The 22,182-nt window shown below is 43.5% G+C and overlaps 1 protein-coding gene across 1 annotated transcript; it reads right to left on the reverse strand.

Moving 5' to 3' along the window:
- Window positions 1–1,948: 1,948 nt before the first annotated feature.
- LOC110516478 (uncharacterized) lies at window positions 1,949–21,863 on the reverse strand. Its single transcript, XM_090194671.1, has 3 exons — window positions 21,046–21,863; window positions 4,537–9,459; window positions 1,949–3,255 (listed from the first exon to the last, which is right to left on the reverse strand). Exons 1-2 carry the CDS (start codon window positions 21,407–21,409, stop codon window positions 7,976–7,978), a joined length of 1,848 nt encoding a protein of 615 aa, XP_090050797.1. The 5' UTR covers window positions 21,410–21,863; the 3' UTR covers window positions 1,949–3,255; window positions 4,537–7,975.
- Between the last annotated feature and the right edge of the window lie 319 nt (window positions 21,864–22,182).

Consider the following 22,182-nt stretch of genomic DNA (forward strand, 5'->3'; position numbering starts at 1 on the left):
CTCTGTATTTATAATACCAGTTTATTATACCCCCCCCCCCCCCATTCTGATACTGACCAGAACTCTGTATTTATAATACCAGTTTATTATACCCCCCCCCCCCCCATTCTGATACTGACCAGAACTCTGTATTTATAATACCAGTTTATTATACCCCCCCCCCCCCATTCTGATACTGACCAGAACTCTGTATTTATAATACCAGTTTATTATACCCCCTCCCCCCCCATTCTGATACTGACCAGAACTCTGTATTTATAATACCAGTTTATTATACCCCCCCCCCCCCCATTCTGATACTGACCAGAACTCTGTATTTATAATACCAGTTTATTATACCCCCCCCCCCCCCCCATTCTGATACTGACCAGAACTCTGTATTTATAATACCAGTTTATTATACCCCCCCCCCCCCCATTCTGATACTGACCAGAACTCTGTATTTATAATACCAGTTTATTATACCACCCCCCATTCTGATACTGACCAGAACTATGTATTTATAATACCAGTTTATTATACCACCCCCCATTCTGATACTGACCAGAACTCTGTATTTATAATACCAGTTTATTATACACCCCCCCCCCCCCCATTCTGATACTGACCAGAACTCTGTATTTATAATACCAGTTTATTATACCCCCCCCCCCCCCCCCCCCCATATTTGTAAACAATACAGTTGAACAACAACAAAAGTCTGTTTGTTTCATAAACAATAATTATTACTAAATGTTACATGAATTGTAAATATGAAATATCAAAACCAAATGTACACCCCTTTGTTAATATGTATTGGCAATACTTCACTTAATGGTGAGGCATGGAATAATAAAACATGTATATTTTGTCAGGCTGAATGTTTGAAATATGAGGTGATTTGAGTCATGCTTCTTCAGTTGTGGAATAAAGACAATTAGCACATGAGTGTTGTCAAGAAATACTGGAGTGATGTAGGATTGTTAACCAAATTGTTCATAGACCGTACATTTAAATCAAGTTGTTTTCAAGTCGTTGAAACAACCTGAAAAATAAGTATTTTTAACCAAAATCGGACGTATTTTGGACGCCGGGCAAAGTCTTCTGTCCAATGACATGTTGCTAGATGGGATAGCCCCAACGTCAAAACAGTTTTAACGTGTCCAAATCAATAACCAATATGCAGAAACAGTTTGTGATATATTGAAATCCTAAATATAAAATGTGCTATCTACACAAACACAATAGGATCCATATTGCTTGTATATGTTATTAACTGCCCAAGCACCAAAAAAGCTGTTGTTTTGACACGAGGCCATAACTCACTGATACGGGTCGCTAAAATAAAGGAACGCAACATTTATTTGTCATCACTCACATCGATGTCGTGTTGAAATCAATCGTGCCGAGAGGAGAGAGATGAGGTTGCACGTCCTGTTAAAACTAACACGTCCTGTTAAAACTAACACGTCCTGTTAAAACTAACAGCTCAAAAACCACACGGAATCTGGGCATAATGTGTACATCCCTGGTTAGAGGACAACTCGTAGAAAACAGATCGCTACATTTTGAAGTGTTGCATTTTTGTTTCAAGTGGGTCACCAACGCGGTCAGTGGAACGCAACACTTTTTCTTAAATCACATCAATAGTAACTCTTTAATTCGACATTGTCGGAAGAGATAGAGACCCTGTCACAACAAAGATCCTAAACGGTCAAATAAAGATCTAGCCATCTGACTTTAACATTGTCGGAAGAGATAGAGACCCTGTCACAACAAAGATCCTAAACGGTCAAATAAAGATCTAGCCATCTGACTTTAACATTGTTGGAAGAGATAGAGACCCTGTCACAACAAAGATCCTAAACGGTCTAATAAAGATCTAGCCATCTGACTTTAACATTGTTGGAAGAGATAGAGACCCTGTCACAACAAAGATCCTAAACGGTCAAATAAAGATCTAGCCATCTGACTTTGCACCAGAGATGTTTATTGAAACTGCCCAAAGAATATATAATAATACAAGAAAGTGCCTAAATAAAAGGTGAAAACAAAAGAACAGTTTGGTCCTCAGGCCATCGTCAGTGTGAATGGGCACCAGGCTTCTAATTTCAGTGATAATTACATGTCACATGATCTCAGGCCATCGTCAGTGTGAATAGAACCCAGGCTTCTATTTCAATGATAATTACATGTCACATGATCTCAGGCCATCGTCAGTGTGAATAGAACCCAGGCTTCTAATTTCAGTGATAATTACATGTCACATGATCTCAGGCCATCGTCAGTGTGAATAGAACCCAGGCTTCTAATTTCAGTGATAATTACATGTCACATGATCTCAGGCCATCGTCAGTGTGAATGGGCACCAGGCTTCTATTTCAGTGATAATTACATGTCACATGATCTCAGGCCATCGTCAGTGTGAATAGAACCCAGGCTTCTAATTTCAGTGATAATTACATGTCACATGATCTCATGCCATCATCAGTGTGAATAGAACCCAGGCTTCTATTTAAATGATAATTACATGTCACATGATCTCAGGCCATCGTCAGTGTGAATGGGCACCAGGCTTCTATTTCAGTGATAATTACATGTCACATGATCTCAGGCCATCGTCAGTGTGAATGGGCACCAGGCTTCTATTTAAATGATAATTACATGTCACATGATCTCAGGCCATCGTCAGTGTGAATAGAACCCAAGCTTCTATTTAAATGATAATTACGTCACATGATCTCAGGCCATCGTCAGTGTGAATAGAACCCAAGCTTCTAATTAAATGATAATTACGTCACATGATCTCAGGCCATCGTCAGTGTGAATAGAACCCAGGCTTCTAATTTCAGTGATAATTACATGTCACATGATCTCAGGCCATCGTCAGTGTGAATAGGCACCAGGCTTCTATTTCAGTGATAATTACATGTCACATGAGCTCAGGCCATCGTCAGTGTGAATGGGCACCAGGCTTCTATTTCAGCGATAATTACATGTCACATGATCTCAGGCCATCGTCAGTGTGAATGGGCACCAGGCTTCTATTTCAATGATAATTACATGTCACATGATCTCAGGCCATCGTCAGTGTGAATAGAACCCAGGCTTCTAATTTCAGTGATAATTACATGTCACATGATCTCAGGCCATCGTCAGTGTGAATAGAACCCAGGCTTCTAATTTCAGTGATAATTACATGTCACATGATCTCAGGCCATCGTCAGTGTGAATAGGCACCAGGCTTCTATTTAAATGATAATTACGTCACATGATCTCAGGCCATCGTCAGTGTGAATAGGCACCAGGCTTCTATTTAAATGATAATAACATGTCACACGATCTCAGGCCATCGTCAGTGTGAATAGGCACCAGGCTTCTATTTCAGTGATAATTACATGTCACATGAGCTCAGGCCATCGTCAGTGTGAATGGGCACCAGGCTTCTATTTCAGTGATAATTACATGTCACATGATCTCAGGCCATCGTCAGTGTGAATGGGCACCAGGCTTCTATTTCAATGATAATTACATGTCACATGATCTCAGGCCATCGTCAGTGTGAATAGAACCCAGGCTTCTAATTTCAGTGATAATTACATGTCACATGATCTCAGGCCATCGTCAGTGTGAATAGAACCCAGGCTTCTAATTTCAGTGATAATTACATGTCACATGATCTCAGGCCATCGTCAGTGTGAATAGAACCCAGGCTTCTAATTTCAGTGATAATTACATGTCACACGATCTCAGGCCATCGTCAGTGTGAATGGGCACCAGGCTTCTATTTCAGTGATAATTACATGTCACATGATCTCAGGCCATCGTCAGTGTGAATGGGCACCAGGCTTCTATTTCAATGATAATTACATGTCACATGATCTCAGGCCATCGTCAGTGTGAATAGAACCCAGGCTTCTAATTTCAGTGATAATTACATGTCACATGATCTCAGGCCATCGTCAGTGTGAATAGGCCCCAGGCTTCTATTTAAATGATAATTACATGTCACATGATCTCAGGCCATCGTCAGTGTGAATAGAACCCAGGCTTCTAATTTCAGTGATAATTACATGTCACATGAGCTCAGGCCATCGTCAGTGTGAATAGAACCCAGGCTTCTATTTAAATGATAATTACATGTCACATGATCTCAGGCCATCGTCAGTGTGAATAGGCACCAGGCTTCTATTTCAGTGATAATTACATGTCACATGATCTCAGGCCATCGTCAGAGTGAATGGGCACCAGGCTTCTATTTCAGTGATAATTACATGTCACATGATCTCAGGCCATCGTCAGTGTGAATAGAACCCAGGCTTCTAATTTCAGTGATAATTACATGTCACATGATCTCATGCCATCATCAGTGTGAATAGAACCCAGGCTTCTATTTAAATGATAATTACATGTCACATGATCTCAGGCCATCGTCAGTGTGAATAGAACCCAGGCTTCTAATTTCAGTGATAATTACATGTCACATGATCTCAGGCCATCGTCAGTGTGAATAGAACCCAGGCTTCTAATTTCAGTGATAATTACATGTCACATGACGGTGCCAAGAAAACGCATCAGAACATCTATAAATCAGTACCTAGTACAACAGAATGCATGCTCTACATTATATACCAAATAAAGAAAATAAATACAACAGGACGGTAGGAGTAGGGAGCTAGAGGCACCACTAGAGGGAGGTATGGAAAAGCGGACAGAGAAACATGTATTGCTTATTCATGGGAACGTTTCCTCAGAATAAATAAAACAGGATGGTAGGAGTAGGGAGCTAGAGGCACCACTAGAGGGAGGTATGGAAAAGCAGACAGAGAAACATTTATTGCTTATTCATGGGAACGTTTCCTCAGAATAAATACAACAGGATGGTAGGAGTAGGGAGCTAGAGGCACCACTAGAGGGAGGTATGGAAAAGCAGACAGAGAAACATTTATTGCTTTTACATGGGAACGTTTCCTCAGAATAAATACAACAGGACGGTAGGAGTAGGGAGCTAGAGGCACCACTAGAGGGAGGTATGGAAAAGCAGACAGAGAAACATTTATTGCTTTTACATGGGAACGTTTCCTCAGAATAAATACAACAGGATGGTAAGAGTAGGGAGCTAGAGGCACCACTAGAGGGAGGTATGGAAAAGCAGACAGAGAAACATTTATTGCTTTTACATGGGAACGTTTCCTCAGAATAAATAAAACAGGATGGTAGGAGTAGGGAGCTAGAGGCACCACTAGAGGGAGGTATGGAAAAGCGGACAGAGAAACATTTATTGCTTATTCATGGGAACGTTTCCTCAGAATAAATAAAACAGGATGGTAGGAGTAGGGAGCTAGAGGCACCACTAGAGGGAGGTATGGAAAAGCAGACAGAGAAACATTTATTGCTTATTCATGGGAACGTTTCCTCAGAATAAATACAACAGGATGGTAGGAGTAGGGAGCTAGAGGCACCACTAGAGGGAGGTATGGAAAAGCAGACAGAGAAACATGTATTGCTTATACATGGGAACGTTTCCTCAGAATAAATACAACAGGATGGTAGGAGTAGGGAGCTAGAGGCACCACTAGAGGGAGGTATGGAAAAGCAGACAGAGAAACATTTATTGCTTTTACATGGGAACGTTTCCTCAGAATAAATACAACAGGACGGTAGGAGTAGGGAGCTAGAGGCACCACTAGAGGGAGGTATGGAAAAGCAGACAGAGAAACATGTATTGCTTTTACATGGGAACGTTTCCTCAGAATAAATACAACAGGATGGTAAGAGTAGGGAGCTAGAGGCACCACTAGAGGGAGGTATGGAAAAGCAGACAGAGAAACATGTATTGCTTATACATGGGAACGTTTCCTCAGAATAAATACAACAGGATGGTAGGAGTAGGGAGCTAGAGGCACCACTAGAGGGAGGTATGGAAAAGCAGACAGAGAAACATGTATTGCTTATACATGGGAACGTTTCCTCAGAATAAATACAACAGGATGGTAAGAGTAGGGAGCTAGAGGCACCACTAGAGGGAGGTATGGAAAAGCAGACAGAGAAACATGTATTGCTTATACATGGGAACGTTTCCTCAGAATAAATACAACAGGATGGTAAGAGTAGGGAGCTAGAGGCACCACTAGAGGGAGGTATGGAAAAGCAGACAGAGAAACATGTATTGCTTATACATGGGAACGTTTCCTCAGAATAAATACAACAGGATGGTAAGAGTAGGGAGCTAGAGGCACCACTAGAGGGAGGTATGGAAAAGCAGACAGAGAAACATGTATTGCTTATACATGGGAACGTTTCCTCAGAATAAATACAACAGGATGGTAAGAGTAGGGAGCTAGAGGCACCACTAGAGGGAGGTATGGAAAAGCGGACAGAGAAACATTTATTGCTTATTCATGGGAACGTTTCCTCAGAATAAATAAAACAGGATGGTAAGAGTAGGGAGCTAGAGGCACCACTAGAGGGAGGTATGGAACACCAATAACAGGCAATATACCACTTACAGAAAACACTCAAATAACAATTCTTCATTCACGCCTGATGGGTGGAGAGTTTTTAAATAGAACATCCACCTGCATTCTGGGTGGAGAAGACTAAGTTCAAGATGACCAACCCTACGCGAAGGTTTATCTGCTGAACAGAAGGACATGGAGGAGACGGGCCTCTGAGAACCACCCCTAACTGAAGGTTTATCTACTGTATAGAACAGGACATGGAGGAGACAGGGCCTCTGAGAACCACCCCTACCTGAAGGTTTATCTACTGTATAGAGCAGAAGGACATGGAGGAGACAGGGCCTCTGAGAAATGACATGCAATAGGGGATGTTGGGTAATTTCTCCTTAAAGTCTCGTGTTCTTATCTGTCAACTAACATTAGAGGGAGGACGTCACATCGAGACTAGAGGGATGACATGGCATCAAGACTAGAGGGAGGACATCAAGACTAGAGGGAGGACATGGCATCAAGACTAGAGCAACGTCTCATCAAGACTAGAGGGAGGACATCAAGACTAGAGGGAGGACATGGCATCAAGACTAGAGCAACGTCTCATCAAGACTAGAGCGACGTCTCTTCAAGATGAGGATGAGCCTCAAACTCCTACATTTCTACTGAGAGCATCATCAAGCCATTCTTTAGGGGGGGGGATGAGCCTCAAACTCCTTCTAGATTTCTACTGAGAACATCATCAAGCCATTCGTTAGGGGAGGGGGCGATGAGCCTCAAACTCCTTCTACATTTCTACTGAGAACATCATCAAGCCATTCGTTAGGGGAGGGGGCGATGAGCCTCAAACTCCTTCTACATTTCTACTGAGAACATCATCAAGCCATTCGTTAGGGGAGGGGGCGATGAGCCTCAAACTTCCTCTTCATTTTCAGCCTCTGTTTTACTACGACACACAAGAGCTTCAGTCTCAGAAATTGTGTGAACGGAAATCCCTCAGAAATATGGGATGCGCAATTGAAGCGTGTAGGATACTGTTCTTGTCTGTAGGTTTTGTGTACTAAGTAGTGGACAAAGACCCGGAAGGAAGGATCTCTCACTCAATATATATTTTACATTGTGACATGATTAACTAAAATACTCCTACTACAACATTCTACATTATGACATCATTAAAATACACATTCTACAACATTCTACATTATGACATCATTAAAATACCCCATCTACAACATTCTACATTATGACAATTAAAATACGCCTTCTACAACATTCTACATTATGACATCCTTAAAATACTCCTACTACAACATTCTACATTATGACATAATTAAAATACCCCTTCTACAACGTTCTACGTTGTGACATTAATTAAATGATATCGTGAAACAACTCCTTCATGTATTTTCTGATGTTTAATCAGATATCTTTTTACCAGAGTATCTCTTGTCACATTGATCACAGCTACAATATTTATTTCCTGTGCGTGTTCTCTGGTGTGATATCAGCTAGTTTGGCTGAGCAAAATTCTTCCCAGATTGATTTCAACTATAAGGATTCTGTCCTGTGTGTGTTCTCTGGTGTATAGTCAGATGGCTCGATGTAGTAAAACACTTCCCACATTGAGCACATCTGTAAGGTTTCTCTCCTGTGTGTGTTCTCTGGTGTATAGTCAGACTGCTAGATGTAACAAAACTCTTCCCACATTGATCACAGCTGTAAGGTTTCTCTCCTGTGTGTGTTCTCTGGTGTATTGTCAAACGGCTAGATGTAACAAAACACTTCCCACATTGATCACAGCTATGAGATTTCTCTCCTGTGTGTGTTCTCTGATGTATAGTCAGCTGGCTAGATGTAACAAAACTCTTCACACATTGATCACAGCTATAAGGTTTCTCTCCTGTGTGTTTTCTCTGGTGTATAGTCAGGCTGCTTGAGTGAGTAAAGCTCTTCCCACATTGATCACAGCTATAAGGCTTCTCTCCTGTGTGTGTTCTCTGGTGTGATTTTAAATGTCCTGACGAAACAAATCTCTTTCCACAGTCAGAGCAGTGGTAAGGTTTCACTCCGGTGTGTGTTCTCTGGTGTGTAGTTAGCCGTCTAGATTCAGTAAAACTCTTCCCACATTGAAAACAGCTATAAGGTTTCTCTCCAGTGTGAATTCTCTGGTGTGATTGTAATGTAGATGATTTTGAAAAGGTCTTCCCACAGTCAGAGCAGCTATAAGGTTTCTCTCCGGTGTGAATTCTCTGGTGTGATTGTAATGTAGATGATTTTGAAAAGCTCTTCCCACAGTCAGAGCAGCTATAAGGTTTCTCTCCTGTATGGATTCTCTGATGTATTTTAAGGTCTGCTGAAGAGTGGAATCCCTTCCCACAGTCAGAGCAACAGTGAGGTTTCTCTCCAGTGTGTATTCTCAGGTGTGCTGTCATGCTGCGTGAGTGAGCAAAACTCTTCCCACATTGATTACAGCTATAAGGCTTATCTCCTGTGTGTGTTCTCTGGTGTAAAGTCAGCTGGCTAGATGTAGTAAAATTCATCCCACATTGATCACAGATATAAGGATTCTCTCCTGTGTGTATTCTCTGGTGTGTAGTCAGGCGGCTTGACGAAGAAAAACTCTTCCCACATTGAGAGCAGTTATAAGGTTTCTCTCCTGTGTGAATTCTCTGGTGTGTTTTCAGGCTGCTTGGAACATTAAAACTCTTCCCACACTGATCACAGCTATACGGTTTCTCTCCTGTATGGATTCTCTGGTGTCTTATAAGGTCTGCCGAAGAGGTAAGTCTCTTCCCACAGTCAGAGCAGCAGTGAGATTTATCATCTGTGTGAATTCTCTGGTGTAGTTTTAGTGAATCTGATCTTGAGTAACTCTTCCCACAGTCAGCGCAGCAGTGAGGTGTCTTTCCTGTGATTCTCCGCTGGTGTTTCTTGGGTTGTTCCGATGCGGAGAGACTCTGCTCTGCCTCGTCAGCATCATGAGGTTGTTGAGGATCCCCAGAGGATCCACTATAGTCCCGTCTCTCTCCTGTGTGAACAACAAAGTCAGACAGATGGTTAAAGGCCCACAACAGCGGTAATCCACTGTTTATTTGAGGTAAAAGGTGATTGCCCGTGATGTTTTATAACAATTTAAGTCTGTAATGAAATGTTTAAAAATGCTTTTACAAACTTACTTGAAAACTGTCTTAAGGACATTCAAGTGAGCAAAAACAGCCATATTGTCTTGATTTCTTTCTCACAGTAGTGTAGTGGATGATTCTAGTTAATACAGCTGTAAAAACCCTAGGTACTAATTCACCACCGTGGGGGAAAACCCAGGGGAGTTCTCATAGACTGACAGCAAAAATAGCCTCCATTTACAGGTTGCTTGTGAGTGAATTTCACACTACTTTTGGATTATAATTGTAAAGGCTCGTTTGTGCCATTGTTTCAAATCAACTGCTTTATACTTAAAAAACAACAACTTTAATTTCAACCAGTAAAAAGCTCTTTGACTAGCTTTGCAACCAGTCTATGTCAATAAGCGCTAGCATTCAATCTAACAGCTTTGCTACCAGCCTAGCATTAGCATTCTAGCTAACAGCTTTGCTACCAGTCTATGTCAATAAGCGTTAGCATTTCAGCTAACAGCTTTGCCACCAGCCTAGCATTAGCATTCTAGCTAACAGCTTTGCTACAAGTCTATGTCAATAAGCTTTAGCATTCTAGCTAACAGCTATGCTTCCAGCCTAGCATTAGCATTTAAGCTAACAACTGCTGCATCCAAAATACATATTTTGCAATTATCACAACCAAATAGTATCTTAGAGAATGTAAGAAATAATCAAAACAACAAAAACGGTTTATTGTTTAGCAGTAATAACCTGGTAAATCTAGACTGTTGAATGGTCTCAGATGACAACATAGACCTACTGTAGGACCCATAAATTCACCAAACAATAACACAGACCTACTGTAGGACCCATAACATACAACATAGACCTACTGTAGGACCCATAACTTACAACATAGACCTACTGTAGGAACCATAACTTACAACATAGACCTACTGTAGGACCCATAACTTCACCAAACAATAACACAGACCTACTGTAGGACCCATAACATACAACATAGACCTACTGTAGGACCCATAACTTACAACATAGACCTACTGTAGGACCCCTAACTTACAACATAGACCTACTGTAGAACCCATAACTTACAACACAGACCTACTGTAGAACCCATAACTTACAACACCGACCTACTGTAGGACCCTTACAACAGACCGAGGACTATAAATCATTTAATATTTCAGGTGAAACATGGAAACTAAAATGTCTTTGTCATGACATTTTATAACCTGATCACCAGATCATTTTGTGAATAATCTCACTAGGCTACTCTGTAATGTGTTGTCATTCTAAATGTCCTGAATAAAGGAAAATAGCTCTGTGTGTTGTACAATAGCCTATCCATCAAGGAACAGTTCTCTACACATTATGAGCCAAGTATCTGTGTGTCCAAACTGACACAGAAACATTTGAAAACACATTACCTTGATGCTTTCTCAGTTAAATCTAACTAGACCTGCTGTAAATCAACCAGACCCTACTGTAAATCAACCAGACCCTGCTGTAAATCAACCAGACTAGACCTGCTGTAAATCAACCAGACTAGACCCTGCTGTAAATCAACTAGACCCTGCTGTAAATCAACCAGACCCTACTGTAAATCAACCAGACTAGACCCTGCTGTAAATCAACCAGACTAGACCCTGATGTAAATCAACCAGACTAGACCTGCTGTAAATCAACCAGACCCTACTGTAAATCAACCAGACTAGACCCTGATGTAAATCAACCAGACTAGACCTGCTGTAAATCAACCAGACCCTACTGTAAATCAACCAGACTAGACCCTGCTGTAAATCAACCAGACTAGACCCTGCTGTAAATCAACCAGACTAGACCCTGCTGTAAATCAACCAGACCCTACTGTAAATCAACCAGACCCTGCTGTAAATCAAATCAGACTAGACCTGCTGTAAATCAACCAGACTAGACCTGCTGTAAATCAACCAGACCCTACTGTAAATCAACCAGACCCTGCTGTAAATCAACCAGACTAGACCTGCTGTAAATCAACCAGACTAGACCTGCTGTAAATCAACCAGACTAGACCTGCTGTAAATCAACCAGACTAGACCTGCTGTAAATCAACCAGACTAGACCTGCTGTAAATCAACCAGACTAGACACTGCTGTAAATCAACCAGACTAGACCTGCTGTAAATCAACCAGACTAGACCCTGCTGTAAATCAACCAGACTAGACCTGCTGTAAATCAACCAGACCAGACCTGCTGTAAATCAACCAGACTAGACCTGCTGTAAATCAACCAGACTAGACCTGCTGTAAATCAACCAGACTAGACACTGCTGTAAATCAACCAGACTAGACCCCGCTGTAAATCAACCAGACTAGACACTGCTGTAAATCAAATCAAATGTTATTTGTCACATGATGAATACAAAAGGTGTAGTAGACCTCACAGTGAAATGCTGAATACAACAGGTGTAGTAGACCTCACAGTGAAATGATGAATACAACAGGTGTAGTAGACCTCACAGTGAAATGATGAATACAACAGGTGTAGTAGACCTCACAGTGAAATGCTGAATACAACAGGTGTAGTAGACCTCACAGTGAAATGCTGAATACAACAGGTGTAGTAGACCTCACAGTGAAATGCTGAATACAACAGGTGTAGTAGACCTCACAGTGAAATGCTGAACACAACAGGTGTAGTAGACCTCACAGTGAAATGCTGAATACAACAGGTGTAGTAGACCTCACAGTGAAATTATGAATACAACAGGTGTAGTAGACCTTACAGTGAAATGCTGAATACAACAGGTGTAGTAGACCTCACAGTGAAATGCTGAATACAACAGGTGTAGTAGACCTCACAGTGAAATGCTGAATACAACAGGTGTAGTAGACCTCACAGTGAAATGCTGAATACAACAGGTGTAGTAGACCTCACAGTGAACTGCTGAATACAACAGGTGTTGTAGACCTCACAGTGAAATGCTGAATACAACAGGTGTAGTAGACCTCACAGTGAAATGCTGAATACAACAGGTGTAGTAGACCTCACAGTGAAATGCTGAATACAACAGGTGTAGTAGACCTCACAGTGAAATGATGAATACAACAGGTGTAGTAGACCTCAGAGTGAAATGCTGAATACAACAGGTGTAGTAGACCTCACAGTGAAATGCTGACTGACCAGCCCTTAACTAACAGGTGTAGACCTCACAGTGAAATGCTGACTGACCAGCCCTTAACTAACAATGCGTTAAGAAATGAGTTAAGAAATATTAACTAAAATATAAAATAAAATATACACAATAAGATTACCTAACAATGTGGAGGCTATATACAGGGGGTACCGGTACAGAGTCAATGTGGAGGCTATATACAGGGGGTACCGGTACAGAGTCAATGTGGAGGCTATATACAGGGGGTACAGAGTCAATGTGGAGACTATATACAGGGGGTACCGAGTCAATGTGGAGGCTATATACAGGGGGTACCGGTACAGAGTCAATGTGGAGGCCATATACAGGGGGTACCGGTACAGAGTCATTGTGGAGACTATATACAGGGGGTACCGGTACAGAGTCAATGTGGAGGCTATATACAGGGGGTACCGGTACAGAGTCAATGTGGAGGCTATATACAGGGGGTACCGGTACAGAGTCAATGTGGAGGCTATATACAGGGGGTACCGGTACAGAGTCAATGTGGAGGCTATATACAGGGGGTACCGGTACAGAGTCAATGTGGAGACTATATACAGGGGGTACCGGTACAGAGTCAATGTGGAGGCTATATACAGGGGGTACCGGTACAGAGTCATTGTGGAGACTATATACAGGGGGTACCGGTACAGAGTCAATGTGGAGGCTATATACAGGGGGTACCGGTACAGAGTCATTGTGGAGACTATATACAGGGGGTACCGGTACAGAGTCAATGTGGAGGCTATATACAGGGGGGTACCGGTACAGAGTCAATGTGGAGGCTATATACAGGGGGTACAGGTACAGAGTCAATGTGGAGGCTATATACAGGGGGTACCAGTACAGAGTCAATGTGGAGGCTATATACAGGGGGTACCGGTACAGAGTCATTGTGGAGACTATATACAGGGGGTACCGGTACAGAGTCAATGTGGAGGCTATATACAGGGGGGTACCGGTACAGAGTCAATGTGGAGGCTATATACAGGGGGTACAGGTACAGAGTCAATGTGGAGGCTACATACAGGGGGTACCAGTACAGAGTCAATGTGGAGGCTATTTACAAGGGGTACCGGTACAGATTTAACGAGGAGGCTATATACAGGGGGTACCGGTACAGAGTCAATGTGGAGGCTATATACAGGGGGTACCGGTACAGAGTCAATGTGGAGGCTATATACAGGGGGTACCGGTACAGAGTCAATGTGGAGGCTATATACAGGGGGTACCGGTACAGAGTCAATGTGGAGGCTATATACAGGGTATTACGGTACAGAGTCAATGTGGAGGCTATATACAGGGGGTACCGGTACAGAGTCAATGTGGAGGCTATATACAGGGGGTACTGGTACAGAGTCAATATGGAGGCTATATACAGGGGGGTACCGGTACAGAGTCAATGTGGAGGCTATATACAGGGGGTACCAGTACAGAGTCAATGTGGAGGCTATATACAGGGTATTACGGTACAGAGTCAATGTGGAGGCTATATACAGGGGGTATCGGTACAGAGTCAACGTGGAGGCTATATACAGGGGGTATCGGTACAGAGTCAATGTGGAGGCTATATACAGGGGGTACCGGTACAGAGTCAATGTGGAGGCTATATACAGGGCGTACCAGTACAGAGTCAATGTGGAGGCTATATACAGGGGGTACCGGTACAGAGTCAATGTGGAGGCTATATACAGGGGGTACCAGTACAGAGTCAATGTGGAGGCTATATACAGGGGGTACCAGTACAGAGTCAATGTGGAGGCTATATTACAGGGGGTACCAGTACAGAGTCAATGTGCGGAGGTACAGATTAGTCGTTTAGCAAATCAACCAGACTAGACCCTACTGTAAATCAACCAGACCAGACCCTACTGTAAATCAACCAGACTAGACCATGCTGTAAATCAACCAGACACTGCTGTAAATCAACCAGACTAGACCCTGCTGTAAATCAACCAGACTAGACCCTGCTGTAAATCAACCAGACTAGACCCTGCTGTAAATCAACCAGACACTGCTGTAAATCAACCAGACTAGACACCGCTGTAAATCAACCAGACTAGACCCCGCTGTAAATCAACCAGACTAGACCCCGCTGTAAATCAACCAGACTCCGCTGTAAATCAACCCGACCCTGCTGTGAATCAACCAGACCCTACTGTAAATCAACCAGACTAGACCCTGCTGTAAATCAACCAGACTAGACCCTGCTGTAAATCAACCAGACTAGACCCTGATGTAAATCAACCAGACTCTGCTGTAAATCAACCAGACTAGACTCTGCTGTAAATCAACCAGACTAGACTCTGCTGTAAATCAACCAGACTAGACCCTGCTGTAAATCAACCAGACTAGACCCTGCTGTACAACCAGACTAGACCCTGCTGTAAATCAACCAGACTAGACCCTGCTGTAAATCAACCAGACTAGACTCTGCTGTAAATCAACCAGACTAGACTCTGCTGTAAATCAACCAGACTAGACCCTGCTGTAAATCAACCAGACCCTGCTGTAAATCAACCAGACCCTGCTGTAAATCAACCAGACCCTACTGTAAATCAACCAGACTAGACCCTACTGTAAATCAACCAGACCCCACTGTAAATCAACCAGACTCTGCTGTAAATCAACCAGACCCTACTGTAAATCAACCAGACCCTACTGTAAATCAACCAGACCCTGCTGTAAATCAATCAGACCCTCCTGTAAATCAATCACACAATAACAGATGATGAACATCAATGTAGGGATATTAGGGCCAACGTGGAGCACGCAACCAACTGTCTTCACCAGCGTAGCGAATTACATTCTTTGTGAACACAGTTTTTCCAGCACTTTGGCTGTTGTTGCATGTCGTGCTGTATCACAACATCACTTAAATGTCATTCAGAAAATTACTTCCTGGATCAGCTGATGATATTTTAAACTAAGTCATAATTATTGAAGAGCCAGGTTAATGAGAGAACTGACTTGGTGTTCTGAATCAATTCAAAATGACTCTTTATTGAAGAGCCAGGTTAATGAGAGAACTGACTTGGTGTTCTGAATCAATTCATGGTGATTCTTTATTGAAGAGCCAGGTTAATGAGGGAACTGACTTGGTGTTCTGAATCAATTAAAAAATGACTCTTTATTGAAGAGCCAGGTTAATGAGAGAACTGACTTGGTGTTCTGAATCAATTCAAAATGACTCTTTATTGAAGAGCCAGGTTAATGAGAGAACTGACTTGGTGTTCTGAATCAATTCAAGGTGACTCTCTGTTAGAAGCTCTCTGTTGTGCTAACTCTCTGTTGTGCTAACTCATAAATGTGAAAACTGCGTAACCTTTAAGAAGCCCATTATGGCCATTATGGCCACTTCCCTCTTTGGAGTCAAATTAACACCTATGGTTGTCATCCACATAAGAGGTTTTATTTATTTAACCTTTAATTCACGAGGCAAGTCAGTTAAGAACAAATTCTTATTATACAATGACGGCCTTGGAACAAATCTGTCGTTCTGCCTTGTTCAGGGACAGATTTGTACCTTGTCAGCTATGGGATTTGAACTTGCAACCTTTCGGTTTCTAGCCCAACGCTCTAACCACTAGGCTACCCTGCGCCCCGGGCAATCAGCCAATCAGCTGTTCTATTATAAGGTTATTGATAGAGTTGTGATTGTCCTCTTTAGTGGGAACTATTTCAAAGCTGAAAAAAAAACTTTGGTGTTGAGGTTTTACCGTCAAGATAAAACAACCTTTTTTCAAATGTTTTCAGTGCCTTTTCTAGATGTGGGATCATTCTTAATGTAAAATGGAACAATATACCAGGAGGTGTCAGAGGAAGGCCAAACATTTTTGAAAGAAACTCCAGTCACCCAAGTCATAGACTGATTTCTCTCTGCTACCGCACGGCGAGCTGTGCTGGAGCGCCAAGTCCAAAAGGCTCCTCAACAGCTTCTACCCCCAACCCATAAGACTCCTGAACAATGAATCAAATGGCCACCGGACTATTTACATTGATACATTGACCCCCCCCCATCCTCCATTTGTTTTGTACACTGCTGCTAATTGTTGTTTATTATCTATCTATGCATAGTCACTTCACCCCTACCTACATGTACAAATTACCTCAACTAACCTGTACCCCCTGTATATAGCCTCCACACTGACTCTGTACCGTAATACCCTGTATATAGCCTCCACATTGACTCTGTACCGGTGCCCCCTGTATATAGTCTCCACAATGACTCTGTACCGGTACCCCCTGTATATAGCCTCCACATTGACTCTGTACCAGTACCCCCTGTATATAGCCTCCACATTGACTCGGTACCCCCTGTATATAGCCTCCACATTGACTTGGTACCCCCTGTATATAGCCTCCACATTGACTTGGTACCCCCTGTATATAGCCTCCACATTGACTCTGTACCGGTACCCCCTGTATATAGCCTCCACATTGACTCTGTACCGGTACCCCCTGTATATAGCCTCCACATTGACTTGGTACCCCCTGTATATAGCCTCCACCTTGACTCGGTACCCCCTGTATATAGCCTCCACATTGACTCTGTACCGTAACACCCTGTATATAGCCTCCACATTGACTCGGTACCCCCTGTATATAGCCTCCACCTTGACTCGGTACCCCCTGTATATAGCCTCCACACTGACTCTGAACCGTAACACCCTATATATAGCCTCCACATTGACTCTGTACCGGTACCCCCTGTATATAGCCTCCACATTGACTCTGTACCGGTACCCCCTGTATATAGCCTCCACACTGACTCGATACCGGTACCCCTTGTATATAGCCTCCACATTGACTCTGTACCGTAATACCCTGTATATAGCCTCCACATTGACTCGGGACCCCCTGTATATAGCCTCAACATTGACTCTGTACCGGTACCCCCTGTATATAGCCTCCACATTGACTCTGTACCGGTACCCCCTGTTTATAGCCTCCACATTGACTCGGTACCCCCTGTATATAGCCTCCACATTGACTCTGTACCGGTACCCCCTGTATTTAGCCTCCACATTGACTCGGTAGCCCCTGTATATAGCCTCCACATTGACTCTGTACCGTTACCCCCTGTATATAGCCTCCACACTGACTCGATACCGGTACCCCCTGTATATAGCCTCCATATTGACTCTGTACCGTAATACCCTGTATATAGCCTCCACATTGACTCGGTACCCCCTGTATATAGCCTCAACATTGACTCTGTACCGGTACCCCCTGTATATAGCCTCCACATTGACTCTGTACCGGTACCCCCTGTATATAGCCTCCACATTGACTCTGTACCGGTACCCCCTGTATATAGCCTCCACATTGACTCAGTACTCCCTGTATATAGCCTCCACATTGACTCGGTACCCCCTGTATATAGCCTCCACATTGACTCGGTACTCCCTGTATATAGCCTCCACACTGACTCGATAGCGGTACCCCCTGTATATAGCCTCCACACTGACTCGATAGCGGTACCCCCTGTATATAGCCTCCACACTGACTCTGTACCGGTACCCCCTGTATATAGCCTCCACATTGACTCTGTACCGGTACCCCCTGTATATAGCCTCCACATTGACTCGGTACCGTAACACCCTGTATATAGCCTCCACCTTGACTCGGTACCCCCTGTATATAGCCTCCACCTTGACTCGGTACCCCCTGTATATAGCCTCCACACTGACTCTGTACCGTAATACCCTGTATATAGCCTCCACATTGACTCGGTACCCCCTGTATATAGCCTCAACATTGACTCTGTACCGGTACCCCCTGTATATAGCCTCCACATTGACTCTGTACCGGTACCCCCTGTATATAGCCTCCACATTGACTCTGTACCGTAATACCCTGTATATAGCCTCCGCACATTGACTCTGTACCGGTACCCCCTGTATATAGCCTCCACATTGACTCTGTACCGGTACCCCCTGTATATAGCCTCCACATTGACTCTGTACCGGTACCCCCTGTATATAGCCTCCACATTGACTTGGTACCCCCTGTATATAGCCTCCACCTTGACTCGGTACCCCCTGTATATAGCCTCCACATTGACTCTGTACCGTAACACCCTGTATATAGCCTCCACATTGACTCGGTACCCCCTGTATATAGCCTCCACCTTGACTCGGTACCCCCTGTATATAGCCTCCACACTGACTCTGAACCGTAACACCCTATATATAGCCTCCACATTGACTCTGTACCGGTACCCCCTGTATATAGCCTCCACATTGACTCTGTACCGGTACCCCCTGTATATAGCCTCCACACTGACTCGATACCGGTACCCCTTGTATATAGCCTCCACATTGACTCTGTACCGTAATACCCTGTATATAGCCTCCACATTGACTCGGTACCCCCTGTATATAGCCTCAACATTGACTCTGTACCGGTACCCCCTGTATATAGCCTCCACATTGACTCTGTACCGGTACCCCCTGTATATAGCCTCCACATTGACTCGGTACCCCCTGTATATAGCCTCCACATTGACTCTGTACCGGTACCCCCTGTATTTAGCCTCCACATTGACTCGGTAGCCCCTGTATATAGCCTCCACATTGACTCTGTACCGTTACCCCCTGTATATAGCCTCCACACTGACTCGATACCGGTACCCCCTGTATATAGCCTCCATATTGACTCTGTACCGTAATACCCTGTATATAGCCTCCACATTGACTCGGTACCCCCTGTATATAGCCTCAACATTGACTCTGTACCGGTACCCCCTGTATATAGCCTCCACATTGACTCTGTACCGGTACCCCCTGTATATAGCCTCCACATTGACTCTGTACCGGTACCCCCTGTATATAGCCTCCACATTGACTCAGTACTCCCTGTATATAGCCTCCACATTGACTCGGTACCCCCTGTATATAGCCTCCACATTGACTCGGTACTCCCTGTATATAGCCTCCACACTGACTCGATAGCGGTACCCCCTGTATATAGCCTCCACACTGACTCGATAGCGGTACCCCCTGTATATAGCCTCCACACTGACTCTGTACCGGTACCCCCTGTATATAGCCTCCACATTGACTCTGTACCGGTACCCCCTGTATATAGCCTCCACATTGACTCGGTACCCCCTGTATATAGCCTCCACATTGACTCTGTACCGGTACCCCCTGTATATAGCCTCCACATTGACTCGGTAGCCCCTGTATATAGCCTCCACATTGACTCTGTACCGTTACCCCCTGTATATAGCCTCCACACTGACTCGATACCGGTACCCCCTGTATATAGCCTCCACATTGACTCTGTACCGTAATACCCTGTATATAGCCTCCACATTGACTCGGTACCCCCTGTATATAGCCTCAACATTGACTCTGTACCGGTACCCCCTGTATATAGCCTCCACATTGACTCTGTACTGGTACCCCCTGTATATAGCCTCCACATTGACTCTGTACCAGTACCCCCTGTATATAGCCTCCACATTGACTCTGTACTGGTACCCCCTGTATATAGCCTCCACATTGACTCTGTACTGGTACCCCCTGTATATAGCCTCCACATTGACTCTGTACTGGTACCCCCTGTATATAGCCTCCACATTGACTCTGTACCAGTACCCCCTGTATATAGCCTCCACATTGACTCTGTACTGCTACCCCCCCTGTATAAAGCCTCTTTATTGTTATTTTATTGTGTTACTTTTTACTTAAGCTTATTTGCTAAATATTTTCTTAACTCTTCTTGAACTGTAATGTATTGGGGTGGTAGATGTCCGACGCTCTAACCACTAGGCTTAGTAAACGAACGGTTGGTGGATCGAATCCCTGAGCTGACAAGGAAAAGTCTGTCGTTCTGCCCCTGAACAAGGCAGTTAGTCCACCGTTCCTAGGCCGTAATTGTAAATAAGAATGTGTTCTTAACTGACTTGCAAGTTAAATAAAGGTCAAATTCAATGTTGGTTAATTAAGGGCTTGTAAGTAAGCATTTCATGTGTAACAGTATGACTTTTTACCGTCCCCTCGCCCATACCCGGGCGCGAACCAGGGACTCTCTGCATACATCAACAACAGTCATCCACGAAGCATCGTTACCCACTCGCTCTCAGAGCAAGTGACGTCACCGATTGAAACGCTATTTAGCGCGCACCGCTAACTAAGCTAGCCGTTTCACATCGGTTACACATGGTATTGTTGTATTCGGCGCATGTGACAAATTTTGTGGATATAAAATGACTATTTCTTATCAATTAAAAATCAGGGTACTTTTCATAGCATTTGTCACATCAGTTCAAGAACTGCGGAGTAAATGCCCCTGTTTTTAAGACAGTACTTACTGGTGTTAATCAGATCTCCTGTCTCCTCATCTTTCAATGTCACAAGCATCTCCCCCTCCTCTTTCTCCTCCTTCACTCCAAAAACTGCATCATCCTCTTTCTCTTCCTCCTCTTCTTTCACAGTCACATCCTCCTCTTCCTCCTCTTCTTTCACTCTGAAAACATCTTTCTCTTCTTTCACTGTAACAGCCTCACCCTCTACTTCTTGTTTTACTGTAACAGCCTCCTCTTCCTCTACTTTTGTTACTGTGACATCCTCTTCTTCCTCTTCCTCTTTCACGACAACATTCAGCCACAGACCCTCTTTCTCCGTCCAGCAGACCCCCTCCTCTTCATCAGGAGGAGAGTAGCTTGGTGAACTCATGGTCAAGGATGATAGCTAACAGTTAGCTAACTATGCTAATGCTAACTTAACCAGCCACGTCAGCTAAATAATAACAACAAAAAGTTAAATAGGAAATTAAATGAGATAATTAGCTAAACGACAGAAATGTGATCAAAACACAGTGCCTAAAATACCAGAAAGAGTCTTTAAGAGCTTGAATGTTTCCGCTATGTTGACGAGCAAGCTACCGAGATGGCTGAGATGGCTGTTGTTGTTGTTCTTCTTTTAGTTTTTCTAGGCGGATCGCAACGGACCGAGAGGTGGAAACACCGCCCCCTACTGTACCGGAGGCGGCCCGTCAGGAAGTCCAGGATCCAGTTGTTGAGGGAGGTGTTTAGTCCCGGGGTCCTTATTAACTTCGTGATGAGCTTTGAGGGCACTATGGTGTTGAACGCTGAGCTGTAGTCAATGAACAGCATTCTCAACATAGTTGGTCATTTTGTCCAGGTGAGAAAGGGCAGTGTGGAGTGCAATAGAGATTGCATCATCACCGAGACATTGTAATTACATGATCAATTAACAGACAGGTTTACACATCACTGAGACATTGTAATTACATTAACAGACAGGTTTTTTATTTTTTTATTTTACCTTTATTTAACCTTTATTTTTACCTCACATCTGATTATTCAGTACAAAACCTTTAGATTTTCCATCTAAATGAACAGACTGATTGTGTGTCTGTAATCTGTGTAGCAGCAAATTAATACACTGCCATCTGATGTGAGGATGACATCATAAGAACAGGTGGC

Source organism: Oncorhynchus mykiss, chromosome 13 (genome assembly GCF_057628025.1).
Source record: "Oncorhynchus mykiss isolate SJ-2025 chromosome 13, ASM5762802v1, whole genome shotgun sequence".
NCBI lineage: Eukaryota > Metazoa > Chordata > Actinopteri > Salmoniformes > Salmonidae > Oncorhynchus > Oncorhynchus mykiss.